Source organism: Tachyglossus aculeatus, chromosome X1 (genome assembly GCF_015852505.1).
Source record: "Tachyglossus aculeatus isolate mTacAcu1 chromosome X1, mTacAcu1.pri, whole genome shotgun sequence".
Taxonomy (NCBI): Eukaryota; Metazoa; Chordata; class Mammalia; order Monotremata; family Tachyglossidae; genus Tachyglossus; species Tachyglossus aculeatus.
The window spans coordinates 112654144-112666808 of NC_052101.1; the positions used below are offsets into that span (position 1 = coordinate 112654144).

General features: G+C 56.6%; 1 protein-coding gene across 1 annotated transcript in view; it reads right to left on the bottom strand.

The window, feature by feature from the left end:
* Nucleotides 1-9536, bottom strand: part of ABCA7 (ATP binding cassette subfamily A member 7) — a 29973-nt gene extending 20437 nt beyond the window's left edge. The window contains exons 1-17 of the mRNA XM_038772444.1: nucleotides 9514-9536; nucleotides 7786-7961; nucleotides 6573-6645; nucleotides 6275-6368; nucleotides 5910-6051; nucleotides 5659-5771; nucleotides 5130-5251; nucleotides 4697-4867; nucleotides 4428-4520; nucleotides 3867-4083; nucleotides 3082-3221; nucleotides 2816-2932; nucleotides 2581-2733; nucleotides 1812-2017; nucleotides 1320-1496; nucleotides 870-1092; nucleotides 143-364 (exon numbers count right to left, since the gene is read on the bottom strand). Of these exons, the coding sequence (XP_038628372.1) occupies nucleotides 143-364; nucleotides 870-1092; nucleotides 1320-1496; nucleotides 1812-2017; nucleotides 2581-2733; nucleotides 2816-2932; nucleotides 3082-3221; nucleotides 3867-4083; nucleotides 4428-4520; nucleotides 4697-4867; nucleotides 5130-5251; nucleotides 5659-5771; nucleotides 5910-6051; nucleotides 6275-6368; nucleotides 6573-6638 (2256 nt within the window). The 5' untranslated portion in view covers nucleotides 6639-6645; nucleotides 7786-7961; nucleotides 9514-9536. The remainder of the gene's footprint in view (nucleotides 1-142; nucleotides 365-869; nucleotides 1093-1319; nucleotides 1497-1811; nucleotides 2018-2580; nucleotides 2734-2815; nucleotides 2933-3081; nucleotides 3222-3866; nucleotides 4084-4427; nucleotides 4521-4696; nucleotides 4868-5129; nucleotides 5252-5658; nucleotides 5772-5909; nucleotides 6052-6274; nucleotides 6369-6572; nucleotides 6646-7785; nucleotides 7962-9513) is intronic.
* Nucleotides 9537-12665: the final 3129 nt, after the last annotated feature.

Genomic DNA, 12665 nt, shown 5'->3' on the forward strand with positions numbered 1-12665 from the left:
TGTCCACTTATCCGGCCTCCCCTGTCAGGCTATCGGCCCTTCCTTCTTCCCCATTCCGACCCTCAGCAATAGGTCTCTGCCCCATCAAGGGATCAAGGAAGACTGGAAAGCCAGTCAGGAGCTGGAACCCCTGGGTCCTCACCGCAATCAGCCGGACAGTAGGGGAGAGCTGCTCCCTCCAGGCCACACACAGCACGTAGGGCAGGTAGAGGGTGAAGTATGCCAGTCCCCCGCAGGCCGCCGCCAGGTTAGCCCGGGAGAAGAAGGTGCTGATTAGGAAAGACTGGGAAATGGTGGCCATAGCGAAGGTCGCAAGGAAGAGGAAGATGACGGCAGAGTCGCTGTAGGGGAGGATGTCTCCCAGCTGCCGGGAAAGAAGACCCCCATCGCCTAGTCAGCCAGGCAAAGCTCACCTCAGGGGATGCCCGACACGTGGGCCACTCCATTGAGGACCCAGGAAATCTACCCCCTGCCGCTCCCTGGTCACCAGAGCCAAGGTCAGGACTTACAACCTCCCCGGGAGGCTGAGTGGGCAGGTATCATTCTCCCTGCTTCACAGAGGGGGAAACTGAGGCCTGGGAACACAGCCCAAGGTCTCACAGCAGGTTAGGGATGAAAACACAACTGAAACCCAGGTCTCCTGACTCAGCCTGGAAGTATTTGCACGTGTTTGCGTGTGTGCGCATGCATGCACATGTGCTGTCTCTACCTATCAGAAGGGCAACCCCTCAGCCGGGCAAGGACCAGATCTTCTTCTTCTGCCCCTCTTCAGATCACCCCCACAAGGGATGGGAGGGCAAGATAAGGGGCTAGGAGGAGAGGGTGGGGCTCAGGGGAAATGAAGGAAACCAGGGATGGGGCGCCCCGACCTTGAGGACGAGAACCAGGAAGCCAGCGCTGACCAGGAAAGGCAGGAGGCTGCTGAGGAACCAACTGAACCAGAGCACAGCCCGGCTCAGCCCCATGGCCCGCATGGTCTCCCGCAGCCGTTCCTCCTTCTCCCGCACCACAGCCTTGATTGTCAGAGCCACCGAGTAGATCCAAGCCAGCGTCAGGAACAGTGGCAGAGAGCGGTTCAGCACACGCAGGAACCTGAGGAGCCCCTCGCCTGTCAGCCTCTCTCCCCCCACCCAGGGATCCCCCCAATCCTTCCCATCCCTAGGGGGCAGGGAATGGGGATGCAGATCCCCACACAGCTGTAGAGGCAGGGGGCACACCAGGCCCGCCCCATCTCACTGGCTTATGCCACAATTACTGTGCCCACCTCCTGGCTGGGCTCCGGAGGAGGGAGAGGGGCAAGAAGAGCCCTGGATACTCACACATCATCCACGTAGCAGGGATAGGGCATCTGCTGCAGGTAGAGTCTGGTGTGGTGGGATGAGCCATTCAGCAACCGCCTGACCGCCCCCTCTACCATGTCCTGGAGGTAGACGAAGCCACCGGACACGTAGCGGAGGTCGGAGAAGGGATCGGCAGCGGGGCCTGGAGCCCAGAGCCTGCGGAAGACGGCGGGGTGATGGAGAGATGGAAAAATAACTTGCTGTTGTGGGGAAGCAGGGGAAAGGGGAACCCAAGAAGCTGGGGGGAAGCCAGATGCCAACAGGCAGAAGGGGACCAGGGAACTCCAGGCAAGAGATGGGGTGAGATCCCCTGGGAAAAGTGATGGAAGGCCAGGCGGAGGAGGCAAGGAAGGACTCTTGCTTTCCCTTGGCCCTGCTCTCCCCATCCTGGGCCTTGTCCCCAGAGGGCTTGGGAGCCATGGTAGGTAGAGTTCTATCCCAGCCCCTGCTAGGCTTCCTGGGGCTTTGCACCTGTTTTTGATCTTGTTGGTCCTGGTGACATCATCGATGTCCATGCGGATCTTGATCTGAAGATGGCCAGGAGAGTTGGGCCTCCAGTCCTGGGTCCCCACAAAGACTAGGCCTGCCCAGAAGCGTCGTTCCCCCAGCAGCTGCAGGGCCCGGTTCACCAGCTGCCCCTCCGACTCCACCTCCTCCAACTTATCCAAAGAGATGCACTGGCCGGGGATGGAAATACCGATGTTAAGTGCTAACTTTTCACTGGGAGTGAAGGGGGTGAAAAGGGGGCATGACTTTTAGGGAGGAGCGGGCAGGAGTGTACAGAGCTAATGAGGGTTGGGCCTCTCTGTCTGACCCTGCCCTGAAGCTCTGGGCTCTCATCAGAGCCCCAGGGGACGAGGCCAGGAGTCTGGCCCAGATTGCTGTGGGGATGGCAATGGAGGCTTCATCCCCAGCTAGGATCCCAGGGTGGGGAGGGGGTTAGCCCCGGCTCTCCTCCCCGCAACCAAGTCTGTGAATAATACAGAGGGGAGGGAGTGTTGAAGCTCAAGGTGGGGGATCAAGCAATCAATCAATTGTACTTGAGCACTTACTGTGTGCAGAGCACTGTGCTAAGGGCTGGGGAGAATACAATATAACAGAATTGGTAGACAAATGCCCTACCCCAACCAGTTTACAGTCTAGAGGGGATGGGACGGGGGAGAGGGTGGGGCGGGGAGATGGGAAGAGACAGAAAATGGGGAGGGGGATGGAAGTGGAGAGTACCAGGCTCCCGTCTCACCTCCATGAAGTGTCCCACGGAGTCCATCAGCTGCTCCATATCGGCGAAGCTTTGGCGCCAGTTGTATCCCTGGTACAAGCCCCCTGCCAGGAAGCGGTGGATAGCTGAGTCGTTCTTCACGAGGAGCTGCAGCGCCGGAGACTGGAGGAGACTCTGGTGGAGGGGTAACTCAATGACGCACCCACACCGGGAAGGCCACAGTTCACCCACCCCCCACTCTCCCCGCAAGCCATACCTGCAGCAGCACCACTTCCGCACTACCGTTCATGAAAGCAAAGAGTTGGGGACCCAGCTCGGCCCAAACGTCCGGAAGCTTGCCCAGCAGTGCCAGCTCCTGGAAGGTCTGGTTCACCTGAGGGGAAAGGAGGCACCACCTGAGCCCCCCAACCCCACTTGCCCCTCCGAGAACTAGACATTACCCAGGTGGCCCAGCAGGGAACAGCCCCATGGCCTCTGGCCCGGGACACGGATAGAGACACGGCCAAGGGGGCGGTCCTTTACCTCAGCCATGATCCTGCGGGTGATGGGCGTGGCGGGTGTGTATAGGATCTTGCCAATGACCAGGGGTTTGAGCCTTTGCCAGAGTAGGCGGGATATGGAGTTTGCCTCCAGTTCCCCAAACAGCTTCCGACAGTAAGGACCTGAGGATTCATGGTGGGGAAGAGATCGGGGAGATATATGGGGACGGGCCAAAGGAAGGCGGAGGAAGCAATTCATGGGAAAATCTTCACCCCTTCCCCACCATCAATCCTCAGGTGTGTCCCCATATATCTCCCCCACTCCCTCACTACAACCCCTCCGTAACCCCTTTTGCCCAGCTCCACTCTAGCCTGCCTCCTGGCCCAGGGTTCCCCCCTTCCAACTCATCCTGATAATAGTAATAATAATAATAATAATAATAATAATAATAATAATAATAATGGCATTTATTAAGTGCTTACTATGTGCAAAGCACTGTTCTAAGCGCTGGAGAGGTTACAAGGTGATCAGGTTGTCCCAACGGGGGCTCACAGTTTTAATTACCATTTTACAGATGAGGTAACTGAGGCCCAGAGAAGTGAAGTGACTTACCCAAAGTCACATAGCTGACACTTGGCAGAGCCGGGATTTGAACCCATGACCTCTGACTACAAAGCCCGGGCTCTTTCCACTAAGCCACACTGCTTCTCCTGATCCCGCCTCCCACCTCCCTCCCGCCCTTGATTCTCTCTGGTGCCCAAGAGAAGTGGAGTGCCCTGGCAGAGCGAATGCGCCAGAGCAGATGAGGGTGTGCCCCAGAGTCTCACTGGTTCTGTTGTCCGGAGGCACGAGTGGCTTGGGGTCGTTCTGCCCCAGCATCACTTTCAAGTCGCTGTCCTCATACCAGTCGAGGGAGGGCACGCCCAGGCCCCCCTTCTCAGAGCGTTCACAGAGCACTTGCGACACTGCTTCCAGTGACCTGCTTGCTCCCAGATCCCCCTGCAGTACCTGTTGGAGCTCCGTCAGGCTGGTCAGGGAGGAGAGCTGGGAGGAAGGGAGAGATGGGGGCGAAAGAGGGAGAAAAAGAGAGAGAGAGAGACACACACACACACAATTTGTCTTGTCCGCTGTTTCCCAGGGGAGTCACCAGGGCTGGGCTGGCATTTCCTGGGGACCGCCCCGGGGCCAGGATAAAAGGGACTGTGGACAACTCTGGGGCTGATTTCTCCTCCCCGCCGGGCAAAGATGTTCATATGTGCCACCTAGTAGCCCAAGGCTTACGTCTCTTGCCTGGCTGAGGGGTGGAGGAGCTATAGGGAGAGAGAGACATGGACACAGCAGGTAAGGGCAAGGAGAGGGGAATGACCGACACCCAGTAGCAGCCTCACCTCCTTGAGCAGGGCCTCAGCAGCCAGCAGAAAGCTGCCCGTGGCCTCCAGAGCCTTTTTCCTCTGTCCCGGCTCCATCTGCAGCATCGCCATCTGAGGGGCAGACAGGTGTTGCCCTTGGCCCCAGTGACAGACACCCAGATGGACCCAGCTGCTAATCCGGGACAGATCCATCCCCCTTACCCAACCCAGTTGGTGGGGGGGGAAGGGTGGGGCCTAGAACCCCAGAGCCCGCTCTGCTCTATGGGGTTCTGGGGTCCCCCACTCACAGAGATCATCTTCCCAGGATCCAGCTGGGTCAGAAAGCTGCTGTGGAGACCCTGGAGTTGATCAGGGGGCAGAGCACACAGGGCCCTCTGCAGCCGCTCAGAAGCTGCCAGCTGGGAAGTCAGCAGGGATGCATTGCACACCAGCTCTTCTAGTGGCACACCTCGGGGCAGCTGGAGGGGAGGTGGGGAGTCAACAAAACGGATCAACTCCCTGCCCACCTCCCCTCCCCAGATTCCCCCTTATCGGGCACAAAAGGCTCCTCACACCGTACTGTCCCCACCACCTCCACAGAACAGCCTCTACCAGCTGGTGCCAGCTCCCCTCTCCTCCCCACCATGCTCTCTAGGAGCTCTCTGTCCCTTGGCAATGGGGGGGCGGGGGCTGGAGGGGGCGGGGCTGGCACCCTGATACCCCCATTAGCCTCGGTCTCACCCCACGCAGGCTGAGCGGGGTCCCCAGAAGCTCCTGAGCCAGGACAGGGGGCAGGGACGTATTCTCCTGGAGAAACCTGGAGAAGTTCTCGTCCAGGCGCAGGTGGTGCTGGAGGGGCAGCGCTGGCGGGGGGCGGGGAGGGGGAGGGTGTAGATGATGATGGGGACAACACCAGACCCTCCCGCAACCCACAAACTCACCTAACCAATGCCCTATGCAATATAAGCCTCTACTAGGGCAATGGGGCCGGTGCCCCCCGCCCAGTTCCCAGCTGTGGGAAGAAACAGCCATTCCCACCCGCTGTGGCCGTTTGGGCCAGACTCCCAGCCTCGCTTCCTCCCCGTTACCCAGGGCTTCGAAGCGATCCCAGAGCTTCTAAGTGGGGACAGGAGAGATCCCAGATGGGATATCTCTGACTCCCGTTGGCTCTGTGCAGCTCGCTCGCCCCGCCGCACTGGCTCTTCCCCCACCCTCTTTCCACCCCCTGACACTGTTCCCCTGCCCCACTGCCTCCCCCTGCCCTGCTCACCGCCCCTCTGGAGTTGCTGCAGGATGGGCATCAATATCTGGAAGCTGTGCAGGACCTCACGGGTATTAGGGCTACTCAGCATGGCCCATGAATCGGCCAGGAGACGGGACACCCTAGTGGGGTTGGGGAATGGGGCTCAGCTGTGCCCATTCTCCCTCTCCCCACGTCAGAGGGGTGGGTGGAGGGGAGTAATGGGGGGAGCAAACAACCCCAGCCCAGGCTCTGGGCACCCCCAATCAAGCCCCACTCACAGGGAACCGTTGAAGTTATCCACAACCCCGGGTGTCTCCCCGGGTGTTGGGTAGTGGAAACAGGGGTTCCTCATATTGCAGATGATGCCCTGGAGCCAGGGCAGGCTGCCTGCTGAGGGCAGTGGCTTGTTGGGGAAGTGACCTACAAGGAGGAATTAAGGGGAGGTCAGAGGAGGTCCGCTGCTGTGACCCCACTCCTCCCCCAATTCCAGCCAGCCCCCTCCCTCCCCAGGGGAGCTACCAAAAAGGGCTCCAGGGAAGGACTTCCAGGGAAGGGACAGAGTAACCCAGGGAAGGGATGGCAAGAAGCCAGGCCAGAGGAGGAGAAGGAGAGGCTCCAGGAAGGTGGGGACAAAGTTACTCACATTCATGATGCTCAAAGGGTGGATAGGACTGACGTACAGCCACGAGGATCAAGAAGAGGAAGAGCGGCCACAGGAGCTCGATGACCAGCTGCACCTTTGGGGTGGGCGGGAGCTGCTGGGGCAGCCAGAGGAAACCCCTCCCCCCACCGCCCCCCCCCCCCCCGACTCTCTCAATCCTCAACCTCAAAGGAGGAGAGGGAAAAATCCAGGTCCTAAGGGGGCACAAATTAGAAGCTGAACCCCACACTCCATGCCCTGAGGGATCCCCTCGTTCTCCCCAGCCCCACCCAGCTCTTACGGGCTGCCTCTTGCGGTAGGTGAAATTCTTCCAGAGCAACAGCATCAGCTGAGTCTGGAAACTCATGATGAGGCTGGTGGAGAGAAGGAGAAAGGTCAGGTCAGAAGGGGAGGGAGGAGGAGGGGTGCAAGGGGGAAGGGGAAGAGCACAGGTGACCCGGGAGGAGAGGTCATCTACAGTGACCTCCCCCTTTTCTTTTCTTCCTTCCCTCCATTCTCCCCAAAGAGCTCAACTCTAACCCCTGCGGGAGGGGCTTCCAGTAGCCAGAAGAGCTGCCCTAGGGCATGGATCTGGGACCAGCTAAAGGTCCCAGGGTTGTGTATGTTTGGGGAGCAGAGGGCATTCAGCACCTGCCCCTCACCCTGCAGAGACCAATAGTCTCTGGGTGAGGGAGAGGAGGGATGAGGAAAGGGGTGGAACAAGATGGAGGGAATCAACCTTGGGAGTGGGTTCCAATGAGATAAAGATCTGGTCTCTGGTTGGTGGCAGGGCAAGGATTCCAAAAAGATCTCATTTTCTCCCCATTTCCCCAGCTCTCCAAGACTAGAAAGGGCTGGGAAGCCAGGTGTGGGAGGGGAGCAGGGTTTAGGGGGTGAAGGAAACAACCGAATTCCTCTGAAATATCATCTCTCCACCTCATCCCTCCTCTCTCAAGGCTTAGCACACCCTGGTCCCCCTCCCCCTTATTGAGAGGGGAAACGGAAGAGGAAAACAAGGGTCGGGGTTGGGGGTGGAGGGGGCACTCCCAGAGATGAGGGACTGGAGTTGCTCAGTGCCCTGGGAGGGGAGATGGGGGAACTTGTACTTCCCAAGCGCTTAGTACAGTGCTCTGCACACAGTAAGTGCTCAATAAATACGATTGATTGATTGATTGATTGAATGGGGAAGTGGGACAACTTCCAGTATAAGCCTGAGGGCGCCACTGCCCTGTCCTGGTGCGAAGGGAATTGGCTCTGAACTCCCTGCCTGGTAAAGATGTGGGTATCTCTTGACAAGTGAAAATCCTTCCTTGGGATTACCCAGAATGAGCAAGAGCATCTTAAAAATAGAGATTTCCCGACCACACGCACACATACACCCTGTCCATGCAACCAGTAGTCATCATTATCATCATCCTCATCATCGTGACGTACGTTAAGCGCTTACTATATGCCAAGCATTGTATTAAGCATTGGGATGGATATGAGATCTTAAGATAATCATCTGTACTTACCCAGGCCGCTATAGCTGAGGCGCCAGCTCCGTGATGACAACGGGGGCTGGTGCCCCGCTGACTCCCAGGTGGGGGTGTGAAGCCGCCGTTTCTGCTCCCTCAACTGTCTGGGCTGGACTCCCAGCCTCGCCCTCCTATGGGGCTCGGACGAGATCAAAGAACTTCCGAGTGAGGGGCTGGAATGACCAAAATCCATCTGGGACCAATTGGCTCTGCGCAACCTGTCTGCCCCTCCTTCCCCATTCCTGCCCTGCTTGCAACCTGCCACCCAAAACCCCACCCCCTGCCCCCCAACACACCTACACCCCCAATTAAAGGTTGGCACCTATGGCCCCCAGGCCCTCGGAAAAACCTGTCCAGGGTGGGGTCACATGCCCCTCCATGTGTAGGAGAACCCACATGTGTGTAAGAACATATATACATGGAGCACCTACCAATAGGAACAGAAGCAACATTTCCTGGCTGACCATTACAATGCAACTTTCTCTGGACTGAGATTCAGAATGGAGGGGAGAGGTTGGACACCTAGGAAACCCCTTCCCAGCTAGGAGTTGTCATAGCAGGGAGCCCCCACACCCATGTTCCAGATCCCCTGCTTGTTCTACCCTGCCGATCGGTTTGGGACAAGCAACGGCTCTCTCCCACCCCTCAGGTCTAGATTTTCGGACATTCAGAGCCACTCCAGGGGAGTGCACGGAGGGGATGGGAAACCTCCCAGAGGTGGGGGTGTGGGGAGCCAAGATGTTGTTTCCTCTCAGGAGTCCCTGCCTAGTCACTCCCTTTCACTCCTGCAAGAAAAGAAGTCTGGGCATAGACTGGGCAGAGGAGAAAGAACCAGGGTAGGGCAAGGGTCCCTGGTTTTGAGGCGTAGGGTTGAGGGTGGGAAGATGGGGGGAATCTCATCCCCCCATCCCCCTAAGAAGGGGCCTCAGAGAATATGGGAACTTGGAAGGATGGAGAGGCCGTTTGGGGGAGTGGGGGGGAAGGGCGGGGACTTGACTGGGGGGTTACATGTGTGGCAAGAGACTGGGGAGGGAGGTGAGGCCAGGCCGCGCAGAGCCAACGGATCAGAGATACCCGATTCGGGGGTCTTTCCAGCCCCGCCCGGATGCTCTCCCGGGTCCCGGGGTGAACTCTGGTGGGGGTGGGAGATAAACGAGGGCGGGGGACCGATCGGAGAAGCAGGCCAGGGAGGTGGCTCGCTCTTAACGCTTTCTCTCCTGGTCATCCGAGAAGGGACCAGGGAGCCGGAGGCTTTGAACTTGGAGATGGGACGGGGAGGAGGAAGAAGTGGTGGAGGGAGAGGAGAAGCAGGAGGAGGAGAAGTCAGAGAAGAAAGATGAGACGGAAGAAGAGAAGAAGAAGAGGCGGAAGAGGAGGCTTCCCACGGAGACCCGGGGAGGAGTTCATCTCTGTGTCATCCCTGCCGCGCCCGTCCTCCTCTTCTCTCAGGTCCCAGCTAGCTCGCTCCAGGGGTCTCCCCTCCAAGGGTCCCAAAGACACCCTCCCCCCCCGCTCCCCAGACAAGCCCCACGCAGGGCAGGAAGGGCTCTCGGAGGGGGCGTGAGGGGGAACGAATCCGAGCCCCGTGGGGTGAAGTCGACTCCGCCTGATCCATCCCCGAACGGTCCGAAAACGGCACGGGCAGCAGAGAGTCCCCGCCACCTCCATCCCCAGCCCATGGCATCCCATCCAGCCCTCCTACCCGCTCCTCCGGCTCCGGGTTACCTGCTCTTCCACCGCCTGGCTGCGGGTCCCCAGGTCGGAACAGCCGCCTGTCCCGTTAGTCCCTCCCCGTCTTGAAGTGTCACTGGTCCCCGAGGTCCCCGAGCCCGCCCCTCACCGCGCTCGGCCGCGGGATGGGGGGGGCGTTACTCACCGTTAACGGGGGGGTGGAGGGTGGGGGCAGAGTCAGGTGCTCCTTAAAGGGCCCGCACACTGCCCGTGCTGCATCATCCTTGGCGCCCGGGAATTCTCCTCAAGTGCTCTGGAGACGCTCTGTCTGGGCCTCCAAAGATCGCCAGAGTTTGAGTCCATTTCCCTCTATCTGATTCATGCAACTGATCTTTCCCCCCCATTTAATTTCCCGGAGCTCACAGCTGCCTGCAAGAGGAACTGGGGCGGGAGCTAGGAGACCGTTTGCACCGAGCTCTAAATCTGCAACTTCAGCCCTCCAACCCCTCTAACCGCAATGGTCGAACCCGTCCCTCTGTAACATGCGAGGCTTGGCATCTGGGAGCAAAGATAAGGGAGCTGCAGAATATAAGGAGTTAATGCCAGCCCCCATCCCACCTCGCCTCCTGGCCAAGGCCAACCTCAACATCAACTCCAGCCTGTGGAGACAGAGGCAGCCAGAGCCCAGCGTCCAATCAATCAATCAATCGTATTTATTGAGCACTTACTGTGTGCAGAGCACTGTACTAAGCGCTTGGGAAGCACAAGTTGGTACAAGTCCAGGTCTGGCTTTCAGGATTCATGAGGGATGAAGAAGTAATTCCAGACTTGAAGCTTCTGGAAATAGTGTCCCAAATCAGGCCCAGGCCCAGTTTAGACCTTAAACCATGATCTAACCATCACCTCGTCCATCGGACTGACAAAATGCTGTTTAGACTCTTAACTGTTCAAGAAGCTTGAGAAGCGGTGTGGCCTAGTGGTTAGAACACGGGCCTGGGAGTCAGAAGGACCTGGGTTCTAATCCTGGCTCTGACACTTGTCTGCTGAGTGACCTTGGGCAAGTCACTTCGCTTCTCTGTGCCTCATCTGTAAAAGGGGGCTTGAGGCTGTGAGCCCCACATAGGACAGGGACTGTGTCCAACCCAATTTGCTTGTATCCACCCCAGCGCTTAGTACAGTGCCTGGCACAAAGTATTTGTTAAGCACCACAATTATTATTATTATTATTATTACCATACAGTAATCAAAGCAGGATAGGACAAGTGATTGGATTAATGAGGTAGCAGTTTGGGATGGAGAGGAAAGGGTGGATTGTGGCGATGTTGTGAGGGTGGAACCGGCAGGATTTAGTGATGGATTGAATATGTGAGGTGAATGAGAGAGAGAAGTCAAGGATAACGCCAAGGTTAAGGGCTTGTGAGACAGGAAGGATGGTGGTGCTGTCTACAGTGTTGGGAAAGTCAGGGGAAGGGTAGGGTTTAGGTGGGAAGACAAGGAGTTCTGTTTTATACATACTAAGTTTGAGGTGTCCAACCTGATTAGCTTGTATCTACCCCAACGTTTAGTACAGTGCCTGGCATATAGTAAGCACTTAACAAAACAAATACCCCCAAACAAACAAACAAACAAAAAACCTTCATAGCTTAGTCAAAGACTTAACCGCAGGAGAGCAGAAGCTGGCTGCCGGTGGACTTCATCAGGGCTGAACTCCTTAGTTGAGCTTTGCCGGACTTCGTGTAATTGATAAGGAAAGACGGGCCTGGGCTCAAGTAGTTACATTGGTTTTACATTGAAAATCTGTAATGACCTTGAATGCTATCATCGTCATGACCAAGAACAATAATGCAGTATTGTTTGCACAAAGCCTAAACGGTTATCTGAAAGAACAGCCTGTTCGTGTAGTACTGTAGGTGAGCTAGATGTCTAAAGTTTAGATTCTACTTTTACTTTCATTATTAAACTAAGTCCGGAAATGCCAGGGCTAAAACCAATCAAACATTGGAACTGGACACAGGCTCCGGGAATGGTAGAGATGGCTAGATACCCTGTTGGTTGCGGGCATCTGGGAGTGGAGGCTTTTAAAAATCAATGCATGGGGGGGGCCTTCCAGGTGGGATGGGACAGAGGGTGGGTGGGTGGTAGGGACAACTCAGAGAAGCAGCATGACCTAGTGGAGTCAGAAACCTGACTCTGGGTTCTAAACTGGGTTCTAAACCTGGTTCTGCCACTTGTCTGCTGTGTGACCTTGGGCAAGTCACTTCACTTCTCTGGGCCTCAGTTTCCTCATCTGTAAAAGGGGGATTGAGACTGTGAGCCCTATATGGGACAGGGATTTTATCCAACCTGATTAGCTTGTATCTACCCCCAGCATTTAGTACAGTGCCCGGCACATAGTAAGCACTTAACACATACCAGAAAAAAAAACAAACAACTCAAGTCCGTTCTTCCCTAGATTCAAGAATATCCAGCCCCAGTCCTCAAAATGGGATCTCCACTTCCTGCTCATTCCCTGGACTGGGCTTGAATACACACAAACTCACACAAACCACACACACATACTCCTGTACCAAACCCACTGGCAGGGCTGTAGGAGCATCCCTGTTCAGTCCCCCCACCCCCACCCTCCCCATCCTCATTCCCAGGCATTGGCTCAGCTGGGTTTGGGAGCTGCTATGACCCATACAAACTGATGGTCTTAGTCTCTGGTATCCACAACAATAAGAGGACAGAAAGCTACTGTGAAAGCCTCTCTCACTTGAGGGTTCCCAACCTCTCCACCCCAGTTCACTAAAGAGAAGACACTGGTGCTCATAAAGAAAAACTAAAGGACTTGGGGGTGGCTTATCCCGGACAAGAGAAGGTTGAGAGTGTGTGGAGTGGAAGAATGGCACACTTGGGACTTGAAGCCTCTGAAGAGACCTCCTGAGAATGGGGTATGCTGACCTAGTGCTTTCAGGACGCAGCATTGCCTAGTGGAAAGAGCCAGGGCCTGGGTTCTAATCCCAGCTCCACTGCTTACCTTCTGCGTGACCTTGGACAAGTCACTTAACTTCTTCGTGCCTCAGTTCTCTCATCTGCAAAATGGGGATTCAATACTAGTGCTCCCTCCTACTTGGAATGTGAGCCCTATGTAGGACCTGAGTATCTTGTATCTACCCCAGTGGTACCCCAGTGCCAAGTACAGTGCTTGGCACATAGTAAGTGCT